Genomic DNA, 21,781 nt, shown 5'->3' with positions numbered 1-21,781 from the left:
GTATTGGTTTATTTGACAGTATATCCCTTTTCATGAACTACTTGACTTATGTTCTGACAGGGTTGTCAAAAGTACACTTATTTTACATCTAGGGCTGTTATTCACCTGCCAACATAGCTTTATCATAAAACAGCCCAAGACAAAAAAAAGGGAGAACCTTACATGTGTTCATGTGGGCTCTTGAGTGGTGCAGCGGTCTAAGGCACAGCATCTCAGTGCAAGAGGTGGCACTACAGTCCCTGGTTCGAATCCAGGCTGTATCACATCCAGCCGTGATTGAGAGTTTCATAGGGTGGCGTACAATTGGCCCAGCGTCGTCGGGTTTGGCCAGGGTAGGCCGTCATTGTGAATAAGAATTTGTTCTTAACTAACTTGCATAGTTAAATAAATGTTCAATTTAAAAATAAAAAAGCATACTGTACAATACAGACTGTGGTTAACACTGCCCTCCCCCATCCCGCCCATATATCCCAGTGCATTCCTCCTGGCCCTAGAAGAGCAGAGTCAATCCCACATGTACAGTAGCCTACTGATCAACATCCTGCCTCTGTTCCACTGTAGCCCCAAACCCTCTGAATGCCTGGGCAGGTAGCAGCTCCTGTAGAAACACATGAGAGCCTGTATCTGGTCTTACACCTGCTCCCCCCAAGGGTTGAATAAAAACTATAGACCCACCTATTCAACTGCCATTTTCCACCCCCCTCTCCAATGTGCTGTTCTTCTCTCAGAACAGTATCTGCTTGTTAGTCCAATGAAGGCTTCCCTCCGTTGCGCGGGACTGACTGAGGTCCACATTCTTCTAGTAAAGCCCTGAATGACAGAATGTAGGGTGTAATGTAATTATTTGGTGAATGATGGCACAGAATATTTGTTGTTTATGTATGACATCTCTAATTTAATTCAACATTCATTTTTTATTTTCCTCATTGATCATTCCTGGAGTTATGGTTATTTTGTTATGTCATATGTGTAATTCTCAGCTGAAACAGCAGATGAGCCATTGAATGGTCACTGTAGGTCAGGGCTCTCCAACCTTGTTCCCGGAGAGCTACCCTCCTGTAGGTTTTCGCACCAATCCAAACCTGATTATTAGAATCAGGTGTGCTAGATTGGGGTTGGAGCGAAAACCTACAGGACAGTAGCTCTCCGGGAACAGGGTTGGAGAGCCCTGCTGTAGGTGTAGTAAAATGTGGCCACTTGGAGGTGTACAGAGAAGAGAATACTACCATTGTCTTTGTTATATGCTTTTATAATATTCAAATGTACATACAAAAATATATTTGTCTGAGCTATTCAAACACAATCAGGCACACACACACACACACACACACACACACACACACACACACACACACACACACACATATGTTTGGTTTAGTATACCTTTTGGGGACCAAACAATTGATTTCTATTCAAAATCCTATTTTCCCTAACCCTAAACATAACCCGTAACCCATAAACCTAACCCTAATTGTAATCCTAAACCTAAAATAACCCTTTTCCTCATTGGGGACAGGCAAAATGTCCCTACTTGTCCGGGTTTTCCTTGTTTTACTATCCTTGTGAGGACTTCTGACACACACTCACACACTCATAGTCATACAGTCATACCCTCCTTCTCTCTATTTGTCCACAGAAACAGCCTCTGGCCAGGCACCATTGAAACTTAATACTGTCTTGCTGACCCGTTGAGCAGAAATGCCCCTCCTTTGTTGTCATTTGAAAAATAAATTCCACTCAATGTAAAATACAGAGAACAATGTCATCTGGACTCTTTGTAAGCAACTGTAGGCAACAATATACTTTTAGTTTGTTATTCTCTTTCTCTCACAAGGAGAGCTGCATGTACATGAATGGTTTTGGTAGAGCAGTGATAGTAATTGTTCTACTCTAAAAGAAAATTGTCCTTGTTTGTACAAATTACCCTCCTACAGGACCTGTCACACTGACGTAAATCACTTGATCCAGAATGTGACAAGTGTTGAAAAAGTACATGTTTTGTCTATTTCAGATCCATGACAGCAAACATGTGACTTCACGTGGGGAGCATACTCAAATAAGCTATTTTAGTTGTGGCGTCTTTGATAGAGGTAGAAGTGGCTTTTTGTGCTTTGTGTGTTATTCTTTCTTTCTTTGTTTTTGAGCTATAAATACTATTGTGCAATGCATCGGATGATTGGTTGTTCAATGTGGACATGTCTTCATCTAAATAAACTTTCAATTAAAAAGTATAATCATCTTACTAAACATTAATGGATTGAATTTGTGTTCAATCTTCATAGATAACATAAGATATTGCATTGTAATTGTATTTAGTCATTCCAATTATCTTTAGAAAACAACATAAAAACCAACAAGTTAAGTGTGTCTGGCTGCTGTGCGATTGTCACCCACTTTCCACGGTGGAACCTGTTGGGACAGTAGTGAAGAGGAAAGGAGGAGGTGGAGGGAGAGAGGATTGGATTCCAATGCCTGTGGAACAGACAGAGACTGGACAGAGACTCGAGAAGCTATAGGATTTCTCCTGTAGAAGTGGCCCAGACCCCAGTCAGACCACTTCAGACCACAGGCCTCTACACACAGATGGAGCATGACCAGGTTATTGGATTTACTCTCTTCTATAACTCATCGGACATGTCTATTGGATAATATTGATCTTTTTACTTTTGTTCCTACTTGGTTTGGGAACAAAACATTGCCAGATCTAGTTTTGTGCCTGGTATGGCTGATAGACCTTGCATTTTTTTTTTAAATGTGAGATTAGTAGAATTTTGAGGCATATAAATGAGTATTTATGTAATTGTATCTTGGCTTTCAATATTTGCTAGTAAATTCAGTTGTGTTTCACTGACCAGTAGTTTGCCATTCGGGTTTGGATCCACTGAATAGATTGTTGGTTTGGATCCACTGAATAGATTGTTGGTTTGGATCCACTGAGTAGATTTTTGGTTTGGATCCACTGAATAGATTGTTGGTTTGGATCCACTGAATAGATTGTTGGTTTGGATCCACTGAGTAGATTGTTGGTTTGGATCCACTGAATAGACGTATTGGTGCAACACTTCTCAGCATTGCTCACACTACCTTAACAACACTTACAACATGCTTGTGATGCTGATGGGTGTGTGTGTGTTAGAATATTGTGAAGAAAATGCCATGGACTTATAAAAACACCTTCCGCATATCAATGTTTGTCTAACAGATGTTGGATCTTAACTTGATCACTCAGGAAATTCAAATGATCCTTGTGAATCCCTGAAAAATAGCATTTTGCTTTCTCTTCATGCGGGGGCAGTCGAGTCATTGGGATCAGGGCTTGCTATCAAAATTATTATCGCTCAAATGCTGGGCCTAAGTCATATCACTGCAACATTAAAATGTTCAAAAATGTATCTGAAATGCAACCATATATACAGTGCATTTGGAAAATATCGAGACCCCTTCACTTTTGACACATTTTGTTACGTTACAGCCTAATTCTACAATGGACTTAAAAAAAATGTCCCTCATCAATCTATACACACAATACCCCATAATGACAAAGCAAAAACAGGTTTTTATAAAAATAATTATCATATTTACATGCGTATTCAGACCCTTTACTCTGTACTTTTGAAGCACCTTTGGCAGCAATTGCAGCCTCAAGTCTTCTTGGGTATGACACTACAAGCGTGGCACACCTGTATTTGGGGAGTTTCTCCCATTCTTCTCTGCATATCCTCTCAAGCTCTGTCAGGTTGGATGGGGAGCGTCGCTACACAGCTATTTTCAGGTCTCTCCCGAGATGTTCGATCAGGTTCAAGTCCGTGCTCTGGCTGTGCCATTCAAGGAAATTCTGAGAATTGTCCTAAACCACTCCTGCGTCGTCTTGTCTGTGTGCTTAGGGTCATTGTCTTGTTTGAAGGTGAACCTTTGTCCCAGTCTGAGGTCCTGGGCGCCCTGGACAAGTTTTCATCAAGAATCTTGTCGTGTAAAATTCTTTATTAAGTGAGAGAGACTTATTATTTCTTCAAACAATCAATATTTTTTATTGATTAAGAATTGCAACGGTGATCGTTGAGAGCCCAACTTTACAGAGGAATCATGGTTGTTATATAGCTGACACTAAAAATGCTTAGTCATGGCTGGTTCCACCCCTCCCCAGCAGCTTGGGGCATCATAAGCTATCTTGGGTTCATCTTGTGAGTTATGTGCACCAGGTGTTGTTTTTCCCCCCAGCTTAGTGTCTCGGATGCAAAGATGATTAGAGACAAAGAGGGGTTTGTTCTACTCCTTCAGGCTATCTCTATCTGGGGCCACACAGAGGCCAACTCATTCTATTGAATGCAGGCTGTAGGTTTTACCACCAAGCCAGCACAAATCAATTGCTAGCGCCAAGCCCCAGAGGCTTGAGTACTCATCGATGAGAGAGTACTCATCGATGCTTAAACAGTATTATAACATAATCTTGTAAATGTTCTACCATAATCTCTCTGTACTTTGTTCCGTTCATCTTTCCCTCAATCCTGACTAGTCTTCCAGTTCACTTTGCCATTATGGGGAATTGTGTGTAAATTGAGGAGGTAAAAAATAATTTAATCCATTTTAGAATAAAGCTGTAACTGTACATACAGTGCATTCAGGAAGTAAGGGGTCTGACTACTTTCCGAATGCACTGTATGTTTCATCAGTTGTGTCTTTTATAGTTCAGGGTCGTGTAGGATTTTGGGCTAGAGTTAAACTTCAGATGTAATCATAGAAGTCCTGCCTGTGTTTAGAATTTGATCACGTACGTAGCCTACTAATGCCCATGAAAACCTACCTGACTCCCTTCTCTCCACAGAACAGTGACCATCCACCCCCATACTACTTAGCAGTAGTGCCCACCCAGCCTCCTCCAGAGTATGGAGAGGTGGTGGGAACAAGAGGGTGGTCTGATACCCCCTCCCAACTTTACCACATCAACCAGCCGATGCCACATGCAAATGTCATCCATGTCTCTCAGAGTGCCCATAAGTTCCTCACATTCCCTTTAACTTCTTCAATCCTCAATATATATTCCTTCCCCTAACTATAACTACAACTCTTTCTATGAGAGGGTTCCATCTCTCTCTCTCTTTCTAAACCTAAAATGTCTCTGTTTCTCCCCCCTGCAGCCCCTCGTCGTAAGAAAAGCTTGTCGTGTGAGAACAGTTCCCACTGTTACAGAGGATCAGGAGAAGCCACCCTACTGCTTGTCTTCCTCGTTATTGCTCTCTGGCTGGGGGATAACTGGACCAATAACTTACAGAGAACCCATACAGTACAATTATGTGGACATAATGTAATATCATTTAACACTGACATAATGTAACAATACAATATGTCAGAATTTATGACAGAAACATCTATTTCCAAAATCATAAATTCCATATTAAGGGTATGATGTGAATGTAATATACCTGGTATGATATTGCATTGTTTTGGCATACTAACATGGGGGCTTCCATGGCTCTGGATATCCTCTGGCCTCTCTCTTTGACCTCTGACCTTTGACCTATGTCCAGTATGTTACGGTCCATCCCTGGTGTCTGGCCACCAAAGCAGCAGTGAAGCCTACAAGCCCAGCGAGATGGAGAAAGACAGCTGTCCCTCCAACACTGTGGAGTGTGATGGCCGACAGGAATGCAAACTGGGCAGTGATGAGACCAATTGTTGTCAGTACTCCAATAGCTATCACCTAGTTTTTATTGTCAGTAACAAAAACAGAAGGGTCCTTTCTGGATCTGTAATGGATTTGTAATGTTCTAACTGAGTGATGCATCTGTGTGATCCAGTGATGTTCTAACTGAGTGGTGCATCTGTGTGATCCAGTGATGTTCTAACTGAGTGATGCATCTGTGTGATCCAGTGATGTTCTAACTGAGTGATGCATCTGTGTGATCCAGTGATGTTCTAACTGAGTGATGCATCTGTGTGATCCAGTGATGTTCTAACTGAGTGATGCATCTGTGTGATCCAGTGATGTTCTAACTGAGTGATGCATCTGTGTGATCCAGTGATGTTCTAACTGAGTGATGCATCTGTGTGATCCAGTGAGGTTCTAATTGAAGGATGTATCTGTGTGATCCAGTGAGGTTCTAATTGAAGGATGTATCTGTGTGATCCAGTGAGGTTCTAATTGAGGGATTTATCTGTGTATTATCCAGTAAGGTTCGGGTCGAACGGGGCTCTCCAGGTGAAGACAAACAGCGCTGGTAGTTTCCTCCCTGTATGTTACAGTGGCTGGAACAAGGGCCTGGCTGACCAGACCTGTGCACAACTAGGCTTCAGAGCGTAAGATCCTCCACTGTTTTGCTGCCCTCTTTTGGTCTAAAGATTGAACTGTGCAAACCTGTGTGACCATACCCATCAAATAAATCTAAATCAAATCACATTTTATTCATAATGTACACAGGTTAATGTATAAAAGGTGCATGAAATGCTTGTGTGCTAGTTCCCTCAATATTGCAGTACAATAACCAATAATCAATGGGTTTAGTGGTGTGAGGTAGTGATGTGGGGACGTGTATCTGAACTTCTCCCTGCATCTATTTATTTAGGAGTCATAGCACTAGCAGTGTGAAAGATGGGTCCTCTACCACTCTCACTGTGACAGGGCAGACCTGCAACACCATCCAGGGAAAGGTGTCAGTAAAGTGAGTTCTCCTGGACACACTCAACAGCCCTTTGCATATGTCACACACTGAGTAATCATTTACATGCCAGGTTGTGTACATAGCTGCGGGAAGTAGGGATGCTGCAGCACCTCCTAAATAATCAGAATATATACACACACAAACAAATATATAAATAAATAATACATCATTGTTATTTATATATATATATTTTTGTTGTTGTTGTTGTTTGTGTGTGTATATATTCTGATTATTTATCAGAGCCAAAAATGTCGCCATTAGACCATTAGAAGGCAAATAAAACATGTGACCTCATTGGTGATCTGATTGAACTGTGCGTTTCTGTCTGTGTTCAGTAGCTCATCTTGCCTCAACAAGGACACTGTATCCCTGCATTGTATCAGTGAGTAACTGTCTTTACATTCTCACAGTTCATACACAAAGGCAACCAGGGGTGTTTTAAGGCTGGATAGAGCTTCATCTAGCTCTCCTGATGAACAGAGGACCAAATACAAATCCCCATACTGTATTAGGACTACAGACTTACTCCCTCTCTCTGTCCCCATGGTAGACTGTGGCCGGCAGCAGTCGTCCAGAATCATAGGGGGCTCTGCAGCGAATCTGGGCGATTGGCCTTGGCAGGTCAGCCTCCACTTTCGTGGTTTTCACACCTGCGGAGGCACCCTGGTGGCTCCTGACTTTGTGGTGACAGCAGCCCACTGCTTCCCCAGGTCAGTACGGCAGACACCACAGCAGACAATGACAAGGAGCTGTGCTGAGACAATGTAAAACAGAACACTAATGACATTATCAAACAGAACATATAGAATAGCCATGAAATGTAACAATGCTAAGACAAAAGAACTGGGCTATAACAGAACAGATGCAAAGACAGAACAGATCTGGAAGTGAACAAAGCTAACCGAAGTGAGCTAGCTAAGACTGAACAGTGCTTACGATGAACATAGCTAAAACAGTTACCAGTGAAGAGGTAAATTACCTAACAACTCTTCTATCTCTAGGAAAGACTCATCGTACCTGGTGCCCAATAACTGGCGTTTGTACATGGGCATGGTTTCTCAGACGATGCTGCCTGTCCCTGAGATGGTGGAGAAGATCATTGTCCATGAGAGCTATGATGATAACACCAACAACTATGACATTGCCCTGCTTAAACTCACACATTACGTAGACTACTCCAGTGAGTTCACCTTTAACCTAACAATATTACGTGATTAATGATGCACATTACACCATACTGGGTCACTATTATCTTTGATAGTCATAATTAACATGTGTGTGTGTGTTGTTTCAGACAGCATCCAGCCTGTGTGCCTGCCTGCCTATGACAAGACCGTCTCCCCTGGGACAAAATGCTGGACCTCTGGATTTGGGACAACAGAGGGGACAGGTGAGAGTCACAGGGACTGGCACAGGGGGGCGGCTGTTAGGTTCTGTTTGCCATTGGGGTGAACATGAAGAGGAAATAGAAATGCAGCATGATGTAATTAAGGACTAGAAAACAATCTGGTGTGATATTCTGTATGGTGATATCTGTTTGTTTTTGTTGCTTTATGTTCAGCCCGTGGATCCGCAAGTCTTATGGAGGTGACTGTGGACATCATTGACTCCAGTGTATGTAACAGAAACACAGTCTACAATGGCCAGGTCTCTCAAGACATGTTGTGTGCTGGAGATATGAAGGGAAGCAAGGACTCCTGCCAGGTGAGTAAAGAGGACACTAGGACCCATCAGAGAACCACAGACATTAGCTACTTCCACACAGCTTCTTACATGATGTCCACAAATCTCATCCTGGGTTGCTCTATTCCCTCCTTCCCTTTTCTTCTCTCCCTCTTCCTCTCATCTCCATTTCCATCTCCCACTCCCCCTACCGCCCCCTTCCTCCACTAGAGGGACAGTGGAGGTCCTCTGGTGTGTAAGGACTCAGACCAGCGCTGGTACCTGATGGGGGTGACCAGCTGGGGGGTAGGCTGCGGCAGGAGGAACATGCCGGGGGTCTACAGTCGTGTCAGCCGCCTGTTGCCCTGGGTCTACAGTAAGATGCAGGTAGGGAAAGGAGCACCCAGGACCACTGGGAAGACACATGCTCAGACAACCTCAGCACTGGGGTGGAATTCTATCAATAATTCAATTCATTTTCATCTGTACTGCTTCAGAGGGCACTTATATTCATTTTGATATTTTACATATAGTATCATTAGTTCAACTTAGAACTGCGAAACCTAATTATAGTTAGCTATCAGAACAAGGATTGAGTAGGATGGTGTTATTAGTAATGTGACTCCTGAACATGTTCCTTCTACTCTCCATCTCCCAGCAAGCAAGACCGTGATATGATCACAGCTGCTCTCATCCAGGGATGCTCAGCATGTCTTTTGGACCTGACAATGAGACTGGTGTGAACCCTACAACACTGGCAGGGAATGGAAGGCTTGCAAGAAAGGTTTTTATATGTGATATCTGCTGTCATTGGACTGCTGTCATCTTAACGTGCGTTGGATCATTGTTTCCCTGAAACAGTATTGAGCATATCTATATTTGTGACATATTATCTGAAGAATGTCTTTTACTCACACTGCAACCTCTTATGAAGCTATAAACCTGTCTCAGGATATACTCCAGGTTCACATGGACCTTACTGATGCTACAGTGAACTACACTTGCTGTTTTCTATGGCTGAGAGTTGTGAAACGGAAGAAAATTTATCAGGAAGATTTTTCTAATCACTTTAACGTAACACTAATTACCTTTTGGCACTGATGATTCCTTGATTGTTTGTTGATTGTTTCAACTTATGTACCCTTTTTGGTGTGATGTGTGTGAATTATCGATTCTGCTTTTCCATGTCTATCACTGTGTGTCAATTGGAATTATAATTTATTTTGTCATTATTTGAGTCAGAATGTATTACTCATACTAGAAACGCCATGATTCAACTTCATGAATGATATTGAATATCATTCTTCTGCTGTTAATCAATAGCTGACTAGAGCACGAGGGTGTAATTGTCTATTGACTGCAGTGGAGAGTATGGATTTACCAGTGACCTCAGTACATGAGTGTAGTTGAGATGAATGGAAGCTGATGGTTGATGGCTGCAGGCCTGTAAGTAGGTATTCTCCCACTGGGAACACACTGGTTGAATCAACGTTGTTTCCACGCCATTTCGACACAATTACGTTGAACCAACAGGGAATAGACGTTGAATTCACGTCTGTGCCCAGTGGGCTGTTAATCCTCCAACAGGCATCATTGACAAACTAGGTCCAGAAAATGTTGAGTAATCAATGTGACAGACAGGTATGTTTGTCCCTGTTTCGTTTTGTTTGCTTCCGTTTAAGAAATGTTTTCAACAGAATCAGCACAATGAATACACCCCTGATCAGATGCAAACACAGTTTATTTTCATAGCAGCCACATACAAAGAACTCGTTGTATGTGTATATATATATATATATATATATATATATATATATATATATATACTGACCAAAAATATAAACGCAACATCCAACAATTTCAAAGATTTTACTGAGTTACAGTTCATAAAAGGATATCAGTCAATGAAAATACATTCATTAAGTCCTAATCTATGGATTTCACGACTGGGCAGGGGCGCAATCATGGGTTTGCCTGGGAGGGCATAGGTCCACCCACTGGGGAGCCATGCCCAGCCAATCAATCAAATTTCAATCAATCAAATGTATTTATAAAGCCCTTTTTACATCAGCTGATGTCACAAAGTGCTGTACAGAAATCCAGCCTAAAACCCCAAACAGCAAGCGATGCAGATGTAGAAGCACGGTGGCTTGGAAAAAATCACTAGAAAGGCTGGAACCTAGAGAGGAACCAGGCTCTGAGGGGTGGCCTGTCCTCTTCTGGCTGTGCCGGGTGGTGATTATAAGAGAACATGGCTAAGATGTTCAAACGTTCATAGATGACCAGCAGGGTCAAATAATAATAATCATACTGGTTGTAGAGGGTGCAACAGGTCAGCACCTCAGGAGTAAATGTCATTTGGCTTTTCATAGCCGATCATTCACTGTTAGAGACAGCAGGTGCGGTAGAGAGAGAGTCCAAAACAGGAGGTCCGGGACAGGTAGCACGTCCAGTGAACAGGTCAGGGTTCCATAGCCGCAGGCAGAACAGTTGAAACTGGAGCAACAGCATGACCAGGTGGACTGGGTACAGCAAGTACTCATCAGGCCAGGTAGTCCTGAGGCATGGTCATAGGGCTCAGGTCCTCCGAGAGAAGAGAGAGAGAGGGAGAAAGAGAGAGGGAAAAAGAGAAAGCGAGAATTAGAGAGAGCATACTTAAAATTCACACAGGACACCGGATACTCCAGATATAACAGACTGACCCTAGCCTCCCGACACAAACTATTGCAGCATAAATACTGGAGGCTGAGACAGAAGGGTTCGGGAGACACTGTGGCCCTGTCCGACGATACGCCCGGACAGGGCCAACCAGGCAGGATATAACCCCACCCACTTTGTCAAAGCACGGCCCCCACACCACTAGAGGGATATCTTCAACCACCAACCTACTACCCTGAGACAAGGCAGAGTATAGCCCAAGAAGATCTCCCCCACGGCACGAACCCGAGGGGGGCACCAACCCGAACGGGAAGATCACGTCAGTGACTTAACCCACTCAAGTGACACACCCCTCCTAGGGATGGCATGGAAGAGCACCAGTAAGCCAGTGACTCAACCCCCGTAATAGGGTTAGAGGCAGAGAATCTCAGTGGAGAGAGGAGAACCAGCCAGGCAGAGACAGCAAGGGTGGTTTGTCGCTCCAGCGCCTTTCTGTTCACATTCACACCCCTGGGCCAGACTACACTCAATCATAAGACCTACTGAAGAGATGAGTCTTCAATAAAGACTTCAAGGTCGAGACAGAGTCTGCGTCTCTCACATGGATAGGCATAAAAATTGAGCTCTATAGGATGAATGAGTTTTTCCCAACAAAAGGGCTTTATTACAGACAGAAGTATTAATTAATTAAATCAAAAGCTTACCTTGACTTGGAAGAGTTCCAGAACATCCCTCTCTGTTGGGCTAAACTAGCTAGCTGCAATCGACGCTAACTAAGTAAATGAAAATGAAATAAATATATATTACGAAATATAGCTTTCTCTCGCGCGCGCTTCTTCTTAATTTATGAAGAAATTAATTTGTTCAACTATTGTCTTTGTCTCCGAGGTAAGTACTCACCACATTTTATGCACTGCAGTGCTTGATAGCTGTAGTTTATGCTTTCAGTACTAGATTCATTCGCCGATCCTTTGATTGGGTGGACAACATGTCAGTTCATGCTGCAAAGATCTAATAGGTTGAAGGACATCCTCCGGAAGTTGTTATAATTACTGTGTAAATCTATGGAAGTGGGTGAGAACCATGATCCTACTAGGTTTTGTATTGAAGTCAATGTACCCAGAGCAGGACAGAAGTAAGCTGTCCTCCGGCTACACCATGGTGCTACCCTACAGAGTGCTGTTGAGGCTACTGTAGACCTGTTTTTATCAATAATTTGGTGATGTGAATATATTTAGTATAGTTTTATTTTAAAAAACAAACACTTATTTCACTTTTTAGTATCATGAAATTCACTGAGGAGGAAGTTCCTCCCCTTCCTCCTCTGAGGAGCCTCCACTGGTGCAGGAGCGTGTGTCACATGACTGCGTGTGTGTGAACTTAGTGTGTGTGTTTGCGTGAAAGAACACACTATACAAAAAAAAACACAGACAATAAACTTGTATTTCTCCATGACCAAAACATCCATTCCTAGAAAATTGTTTTTCAGCTCGGTGCCCTAGTCCTCTTCACTAATCTCAGAGGATATGGATGTGTTTGCACTGCCTTTACTCTGTCCTTCAAGACTCAACCTCTGGTCTCTGGCTCTGGTATGTTGAGCATTCTGCCTGATACATTAAATAGTACAAATTCCCGTTTTATCTTATCCACATTCGTAAAACCATTAACTTTCCACGGAGGAAAGTGTCTAATCTAGAGCTGTTTGTCAGGGTGACATTAAGACAGAGAATGTGTCTCATCTTATCATAGATGACCTGAGCACAGATTGCCTATTACTTCATACAGTGCCTTGCGAAAGTATTCGGCCCCCTTGAACTTTGCGACCTTTTGCCACATTTCAGGCTTCAAACATAAAGATATTAAACTGTATTCTTTTGTGAAGAATCAACAACAAGTGGGACACAATCATGAAGTAGAACGACATTTATTGGATATTTCAAACTTTTTTAACAAATCAAAAACTGAAAAATTGGGCGTGCAAAATTATTCAGCCCCTTTACTTTCAAAAAATATTTTGCATCTTTAAAGTGGTAGGCATGTTGTGTAAGTCAAATAATACAACCCCCCCCCCAAATCTATTTTATTTCCAGGTTGTAAGGCAACAACATAGGAAAAATGCCAAGGGGGTTGAATACTTTCACAAGACAGTGTAACTCCCTTAGCCAGGTAGTGGACCAATACTGTACCTCACATTATCCACTGCTGCAAGACAGTGTAACTCCCTTAGCCAGGTAGTGGACCAATACTGTACCTCACATTATCCACTGCTGCATGACAGTGTAACTCCCTTAGCCAGGTAGTGGATCAATACTGTACCTCACATTATCCACTGCTGCAAGACAGTGTAACTCCCTTAGCCAGGTAGTGGATCAATACTGTACCTCACATTATCCACTGCTGCATGACAGTGTAACTCCCTTAGCCAGGTAGTGGATCAATACTGTACCTCACATTATCCACTGCTGCAAGACAGTGTAACTCCCTTAGCCAGGTAGTGGACCAATACTGTACCTCACATTATCCACTGCTGCATGACAGTGTAACTCCCTTAGCCAGGTAGTGGATCAATACTGTACCTCACATTATCCACTGCTGCAAGACAGTGTAACTCCCTTAGCCAGGTAGTGGATCAATACTGTACCTCACATTATCCACTGCTGCATGACAGTGTAACTCCCTTAGCCAGGTAGTGGACCAATACTGTACCTCACATTATCCACTGCTGCAAGACAGTGTAACTCCCTTAGCCAGGTAGTGGACCAATACTGTACCTCACATTATCCACTGCTGCATGACAGTGTAACTCCCTTAGCCAGGTAGTGGACCAATACTGTACCTCACATTATCCACTGCTGCATGACAGTGTAACTCCCTTAGCCAGGTAGTGGATCAATACTGTACCTCACATTATCCACTGCTGCAAGACAGTGTAACTCCCTTAGCCAGGTAGTGGACCAATACTGTACCTCACATTATCCACTGCTGCATGACAGTGTAACTCCCTTAGCCAGGTAGTGGACCAATACTGTACCTCACATTATCCACTGCTGCAAGACAGTGTAACTCCCTTAGCCAGGTAGTGGACCAATACTGTACCTCACATTATCCACTGCTGCATGACAGTGTAACTCCCTTAGCCAGGTAGTGGACCAATACTGTACCTCACATTATCCACTGCTGCATGACAGTGTAACTCCCTTAGCCAGGTAGTGGATCAATACTGTACCTCACATTATCCACTGCTGCATGCTTTTTGAGATACTGTTAAATATAAAACATTGAACTAAGTGTGTCAGAGAGCACAGACAGCTCAATATACATGCACTGTATCTGTGTTTAGTCTGGCCTTGGTGTGTGTGTTTTGACTGTGACTGACTGACTGTGCTCGTCTGTGCTGACACAGGTAAGAAGCTCCGCTGTTGGAAAGGACACAATCCTTTATCTCATCAGTGCTAAAACAGGAAACATTAAACATGAATAGAAACACCTCCTGTACAAGTGTTCCACACATACAGTGTGGGGTTGTTCCATTTCATTTGAGTAGCTTTTGGACCGCACCCATTTTGATTTGAACACAACTTTCTATACATATTTTCCCACGGTAGAAGTGGTCAGAAAGTGACTTGGTGGACCTGAATGCCAAAACATTTAGGAGATAGAGGTGGTCAAAGTTGATGCATTTTGCATACCCCACCCTACCATGAGACATCCATGTCTTCATCACTGGAAACAAAGACAGTTGTCAAACTATTTTATAATGTCTTGAATTTTTTTTATTTGAATAAGAATTGACATTTTTTAACCTTTAAAGTCAGTGATCTAAAAACGCGTAAACTCAGATTTTATGTTTTTGCATATGTTTTAGTTTAGACCCTTTTTTATATAATCTACTTTCCGAATGCACTGGAAGTTGATTACCAACGGTGGTTGGCCCAGCGGGCCATTTTGTGGTAGTAATTGGAAGTAAAAATGTCAATTCAATTGAGCAATTCAGCTGAATTGCAGTGGTCTGTCACCCACCCTGTATTCAAGAGTATGCTGTGTTTCAACCAATTGCGGGCACAACACAAATACCTCAGATTATGTCAAATAGGGTCTAAAATACAAAATAAGCTAATATTACAAAAATCGAAGTTGACACAGTTTCAGATAATTGACATTAAAAGATCATTTAAAAAAAGGTATTATTCTAAAAATTATAAAATTGTTTGACAACCCTGTTTGTAAGCTTTTAAATGATATCAAACTCAACCGTTTATCTTTTCCAGTGATGCAGACATGTATGTCTCATGGTAGGGTGGGGGTTGCAAAATCTGTCAACTTCGCACACCTCTTTCTCCTAAATGTTTTGGCATTCAGGTCCAAAAAGTAACTTTCTGACCACTTCTACCATGGGCAAATATGTCTAGAAAGTTTCATTAAAATCAAAAGGGGTGCAGTCAAAAAGTGATTGAAATCAAATGGAACAACCCTATAAAACATACACTGTCTCACTGTCCATGTTTCAATGGTTTGTCTTGTTTTTGTCTTGTCTACAGGCCTGTGAACACAGCTGAATCTTGAAACAAGGTAATGTAATGTATTGACTGAGACAACCAGACCATCTGACCCAGCAACCCTTTGTTTTGTTATATAACCCATCTATTGGCTTTAGAGTATAGACATATTATATCCAGACTGCTCATGTGAGCTATGAGAGATCTCTAATGTGTTCTAATAGGTTTTGTTCCAGACATTAACTAGAGACAGCCATGATCTGGCCCAAGGACAACCCTATTACGTCAATACCGTGTCAAGATGAGAGACCACCATCTTTATGATTACTAATGTAGAAATAATAAGTGTGATGTGTGTTAACTGTCAGATAACAATAAATAATGAAAACATTTTTGCCATTGTTTGTTTCTTTGATGATGTTGAGGATTGAGGCAAGGTCAATCCAAGTGGTATAGACCTAGGCTTACTACAGAATTAGCATTTTGCCCTCGACACAATATGCTGGTCTTCAATTCAGTATATGGTTTATTTTAATTGGATTTCTGCGTGAATTTGGGGCATTGTCGAAAAAGTATGTCTAAAAAGAGGATCAATTGACTGATGCCAAAACAACAGAATGTATGTTCCAGGTGCAATAGAGATTTCAACCAGAGGGCGGCAGCAAAAATGCATTAATTCAAACGAATTGTCTCAAAGAAGCTCTCGTCTCAGTATAGCCTACTGCCAGGCTGGCACCTGCCACCAACTAGAACCCCAGGAAGCTTTTTGATGCGAGTCCCAAGAGGCAATTTATGCACATTCCAAATAGTTAGAAAACACTTAAAAGTCACACAGATAATCTGTTTAAATTAGTTGAGTAAAATTGCAATCACAACGAACAAACTTGAATTCAAAACATTTAAGTCTCGCCCCCCCCCCCCCCCCCCCCCTTTCACAACAAGCCTAAAGACTCGATCTGAATGATACAGGTAAAATGCAGTGGAGTTTTTTTTTTTATCTACAATTTCTTTAAAAAGAAACCAATCTTGGCGACAGGTTAAACACTGACTAGCCTACCAGGCTATCTCACTTTGACCCCTGCAATATACGAGACTAGGGAGATGCTGAAATGCATATCGATTAATATATTCCATTTGAATTAATTGGGAAGAAGGCTATTCGCCTATTCTGTTGAAATATTTGGCCTAGTAACGGCGCGTCTATTTTCAGGTTAAATCTAGAGGGATTTATAAATAAGGTCACCGTTTCATAATCGGACAACATCGGCATTAGGCTACATACAATGCAAACTTCAACCATGTAGCAGATTTTGTTCAGGAAGACATGAATTAGAAGGCCTTTTCTGGGTAAGTGAGTTATTGGGGAAAATAGCTTATTTTGTTTACCTTCTATAGTGATACATTTATGATGTAGGCTTATCTCGTCCATCAGACACCGCCACCCAGGGGCAGCATGCACCCCAAAAAATCTGAAGAGGCACAAAGTACGTGGGGATGGCTGGAGGGTGGAAGTTGGAGAATTAAAAATGTTCTCAAACACCTGAAACAGATTTTCCCTGGAATCTAGAGCCATAATTATTACGCTTAATTCTATGTCAAAATATGTTTATTTTTCTGCATATATAAGGTACATCTTGAGCTGTCTGTATCCTCCTGACTGGTGGTTATTTTTTTCAAAGAAACTAAATATGTTTCTCTGCATCTCTGCTAAAATCTGGGTAAAAGATTTCAAGAAATGTGAGTCCTATTCAGTATGTTTAGTAATTGCTTGCTTTTCTGTGCCAGCTAAGATAGCTAAGATAGAATGCCAGCTAAGATAGTTAGACAAGCTAGCAACTCTAACTTTATTGATAGCCTGAAATGGCTTCTTGGTAGCTAGTTATGAGGTTTGGAGATTGGGAACCTATCTGGGCTAGCTAAATCCATCTTCAAAAAATGTGTAGGTGGCAAGTAGTGTCACAGAGAAACAACAATTATAATATATTTTAAATACTTTAAAAAACATTACAGTAGAAATCTGATGGGGCATGGCCACTGAGTCCCTTATGGGCATTTACATTACATTACATTTAAGTAATTTAGCAGACGCTCTTATCCAGAGCGACTTACAAATTGGTGCATTCACCTTATGACATCCAGTGGAACAGCCACTTTACAATAGTGCATCTAAATCTTTTAAGGGGGGTGAGAAGGATTACTTTATCCTATCCTAGGTATTCCTTAAAGAGGTGGGGTTTCAGGTGTCTCCGGAAGGTGGTGATTGACTCCGCTGTCCTGGCGTCGTGAGGGAGTTTGTTCCACCATTGGGGGGCCAGAGCAGCGAACAGTTTTGACTGGCCTGAGCGGGAACTGTACTTCCTCAGTGGTAGGGAGGCGAGCAGGCCAGAGGTGGATGAACGCAGTGCCCTTGTTTGGGTGTAAGGGCCTGATCAGAGCCTGGAGGTACTGAGGTGCCGTTCCCCTCACAGCTCCGTAGGCAAGCACCATGGTCTTGTAGCGGATGCGAGCTTCAACTGGAAGCCAGTGGAGAGAGCGGAGGAGCGGGGTGACGTGAGAGAACTTGGGAAGGTTGAACACCAGACGGGCCGCGGCGTTCTGGATGAGTTGTAGGGGTTTAATGGCACAGGCAGGGAGCCCAGCCAACAGCGAGTTGCAGTAATCCAGACGGGAGATGACAAGTGCCTGGATTAGGACCTGCGCCGCTTCCTGTGTGAGGCAGGGTCGTACTCTGCGGATGTTGTAGAGCATGAACCTACAGGAACGGGCCACCGCCTTGATGTTATTTGAGAACAACAGGGTGTTGTCCAGGATCACGCCAAGGTTCTTAGCGCTCTGGGAGGAGGACACAATGGAGTTGTCAACCGTGATGGCGAGATCATGGAACGGGCAGTCCTTCCCCGGGAGGAAGAGCAGCTCCGTCTTGCCGAGGTTCAGCTTGAGGTGGTGATCCGTCATCCACACTGATATGTCTGCCAGACATATCAGTTTTTATTTTACAGATAGCCAGGGGCATGATCCAACACTCAGACATCATTTACAAATGAAGCATGTGTTTAGTGAGTCCGCCAGATCAGAGGCAGTAGGCATGACCAGGGATGTTCTTTTGATAAGTGTGTGAATTAGACAATTCTCCTGTCCTGCGAAGCATTCAAAATGTAACGAGTACTTTTGGGTGTCAGGCAAAATGTATGGAGTAAAAAGTACATTATTTTCTTTAGAAATGTAGTGAAGTAAAAGTTGTAGTACAGATACCCCAAAAGTCAAGTGCAAATACCACCAAAAAACAACTTAAGTAGTACGCTAAAGTACTTTACACCACTGCACACACATTTTATAACACTCCAGTCACTCCGGTCACACACACTCTCTCTCAAATAGGCACAGACACCTTATTGAAGAGTCCACTGCACCTCCTCTGCCCCTGTATTCGTTTCAACATTGAACATAACATGAGGTTTTTCCGTCCAACCCCTACTCAGACTCGGAAATGGTGGATGCAGACGACACAACAGTGTTTGCTGACGACACAACAGTGGTAGGCCTGATCACCAACAACGATGAGACAGCCTACAGGGAGGTCAGAGACCAGGCCGTGTGGTGCCAGAATAACAACCTATCCCTCAACGTAACCAAGACCAAGGAGATGATTGTGGACTACAGGAAAAGGAGCACCGAGCACGTCCCCATTCTCATCGACAGGGCTGTAGTGGAGCAGGTTGAGAGCTTCAAATTCCTTGGTGTCCACATCAACAACAAACTAGAATGGTCCAAACACACCAAGACAGTCGTGAAGAGGGCACGACATAGCCTATTCCCCCTCAGGAAAATAAAAAGATTTGGCATAAAAAGATTTGGTCCTGAGATCCTCAAAAGCTTCTACAGCTGCAACATCACTGCCTGGTACGGCAATTGCTCGGCCTCCGACCGCAAGGCACTTCAGAGGGTAGTGCGTACGGCCCAGTACATCACTGGGGCAAAGCTGCCTGCCATCCAGGACCTCTACACTAGGCGGTGTCAGAGGAAGGCCCTGAAAATTGTCAAATACCCCAGCCACCCCAGTCATAGACTGTTCTCTCTACTATCGAATGGCAAGCGGTAACGGAGTGCCAAGTCTAGGACAAAAAGGCTTCTCAACAGTTTTTACCCCCAAGCCATAAGACTCCTGAACAGGTAACCAACCCGGACTATTTGCATTGTGTGACCCCCCCCCATCCCCTCTTTTACGCTGCTGCTACTCTCTGTTTATCTTATATGCATAGTCACTTTAACTATACATTCATGTAAAATCCTACAATGTGATTTTCTGGATTTTTATGATGAAAATTACAGGCCTCTCATCTTTTTAAGTGGGAGAACGTGCACAATTGGTGGCTGACTAAATAGTTTTTTGCCCCACTGTATACACTGACTCGGAACAGGGTTCATCAGGAAGTGGATAGAGGATGATGTTCCCACTGTGACGATAAGAACTTATCCAAACCAAAAACCGTGGCTAGACGGCAGCATTCGCGCAAAGCTGAAAGAGCGAACCACGGCATTTAACCATGACAAGGTGACTGGGAATATGTACAAACAGACTAGCTGTGACCTCCGTAAGGCAATCAAAGAGGCAAAACGACAGTATAGGGACAAATGGAGTCACAACTCAACGGCTCAGACACGAGACGTATGTGGCAGGGACTCCAGACAATCACGGATTACAAAGGGAAAACCAGACATTGCAGACACCGATGCCTAGCTCCCGTACGAGCTAAACACCTTTGCCTGTTTCAGAGAAAACAACATTGAGCCGCCTATGTGTGCCCCCGACGCTCATGAGGACTGTGTGGTTTCGTTCTCTGTGGTTTCGTTCTCAAAGTGAGTGGGTTATTTAAGCGTGTTAACCCCCACAAAGCTGCCGGTACAGACGGCATCACAAGCGGTGTCCTCAGAGCATGTGCAAACTAGCTGGCTGGATCGTTTACGGACATATTCAATCTCTCCATATCCCAGTCTGTTGTCCCCACTTGCATCAAGATGTCCACCATTGTTCCTGTGTCCCAGGAAAGTGAAGGTAACTGAACTAAATGACTATCGCTCCATAGTACTCACTTCTGTCATCATGAAGTGCTTTGAGAGGCTACTTACGGACCATATCACCTTCACCTTCTCCGACACCGTAGACCCACTACAATTTGCATATTGACCCTAAAGATCCACGGACGATGCAATCACCATTGCACCTGGACAAGAGAAATACCTATGCAAGAATCCTGTTCATCAACTACAGCTAGGCCTTCAACACCATAGTGCCCTCCAAGCTCATCACTAAGCTCAGGGCCCTGGGTCTGAACCCTTCCCTGTGCAACTGGGTCCAGGACTTCCTGACGGGTCGACCCCAAGTGGTGAAGGTAGGCAACAACACCTCTGCCATACTGATCCTCAACACAGGGGCCCCACAGGGGTGCATGCTCAGCCCCCTCCTGTACTCCCTGTTCACCCATGATGGCGTGGTTACACACGTCTCCAGCTTAATCATCAAGTTTGCTGACAACACAACATTGGTACCAACAACGATGAGACAGCCTACAGGCAGTAAGTGAAAGTCATGGCGGAGTGGTGCCAGGAAAATAACATCTCCCTCAATGTCAACAAAACTAAGTCGCTTATCGTGGACTACAGGAGACAGCAGAGAGAGCACACCCTCATCCACATTGACAGACTGCATTGGAGAGGGTCAAACGCTTCCAGATCATCAAGGACCTCAGCCACCCGAGCCACGGCCTGTTTACCCCGCTACCATCTAGAATGCGGAGACAGTACAGGTGCATCAATGCTGGGACCGAAAGACTGAGAAACAGCCTCTATCTTCAGACCATCAGACCGTCACCACTAGCCGGCCTCCGCCCAGTACCCTGCCCTTAACCTTAGTCACTGTTCTAGTCGTCTACCACCCGGTAGTCTACTCTGCACCTTAGAGACTGCTGTCCTATGTACATAGTGTCATTGAACACTGATCACTTAAATAATGTTTACATACAGTTTTACCTACTTTATACATATGTACTGTATTCTAGTCATGGCTCATCCCATATAACTACTGCTGTACACACCTTTTCTATTCATATACTGTTGATAATGTCTTTACACACCATTATATGTACAGAGCATTCTGAAAGTATTCAGACCCCTTCACTTTTTCCACATTTTGTTACATTACAGCCTTTTCCTAAAATGGATTAAATTGATTTTTCCCCTCATTAATGTACACACAATTTACATAAGTATTCACACCCTTTACTCAGTACTTTGTTGAAGCATCTTTGGCAG

At 43.1% G+C, this 21,781-nt stretch overlaps 1 protein-coding gene across 1 annotated transcript; it reads left to right on the top strand.

Moving 5' to 3' along the window:
• The first annotated feature begins 2,583 nt into the window (after positions 1-2,583).
• On the top strand, positions 2,584-9,061 carry LOC115104787 (transmembrane protease serine 13-like). The gene is made up of 13 exons (XM_065006821.1): positions 2,584-2,598; positions 4,823-4,991; positions 5,136-5,244; positions 5,524-5,675; positions 6,168-6,294; positions 6,561-6,656; positions 6,995-7,038; positions 7,207-7,366; positions 7,658-7,836; positions 7,951-8,046; positions 8,218-8,360; positions 8,550-8,767; positions 8,977-9,061. Exons 1-13 carry the CDS (start codon positions 2,584-2,586, stop codon positions 9,059-9,061), a joined length of 1,593 nt encoding a protein of 530 aa, XP_064862893.1.
• The last annotated feature ends 12,720 nt before the right edge of the window (positions 9,062-21,781 follow it).

Source organism: Oncorhynchus nerka, linkage group LG22, assembly GCF_034236695.1.
Source record: "Oncorhynchus nerka isolate Pitt River linkage group LG22, Oner_Uvic_2.0, whole genome shotgun sequence".
Classification (NCBI taxonomy): Eukaryota; Metazoa; Chordata; class Actinopteri; order Salmoniformes; family Salmonidae; genus Oncorhynchus; species Oncorhynchus nerka.
Note: the sequence above shows the minus strand (reverse complement) of the source record. Positions and strands in the feature narration are given on the sequence as shown.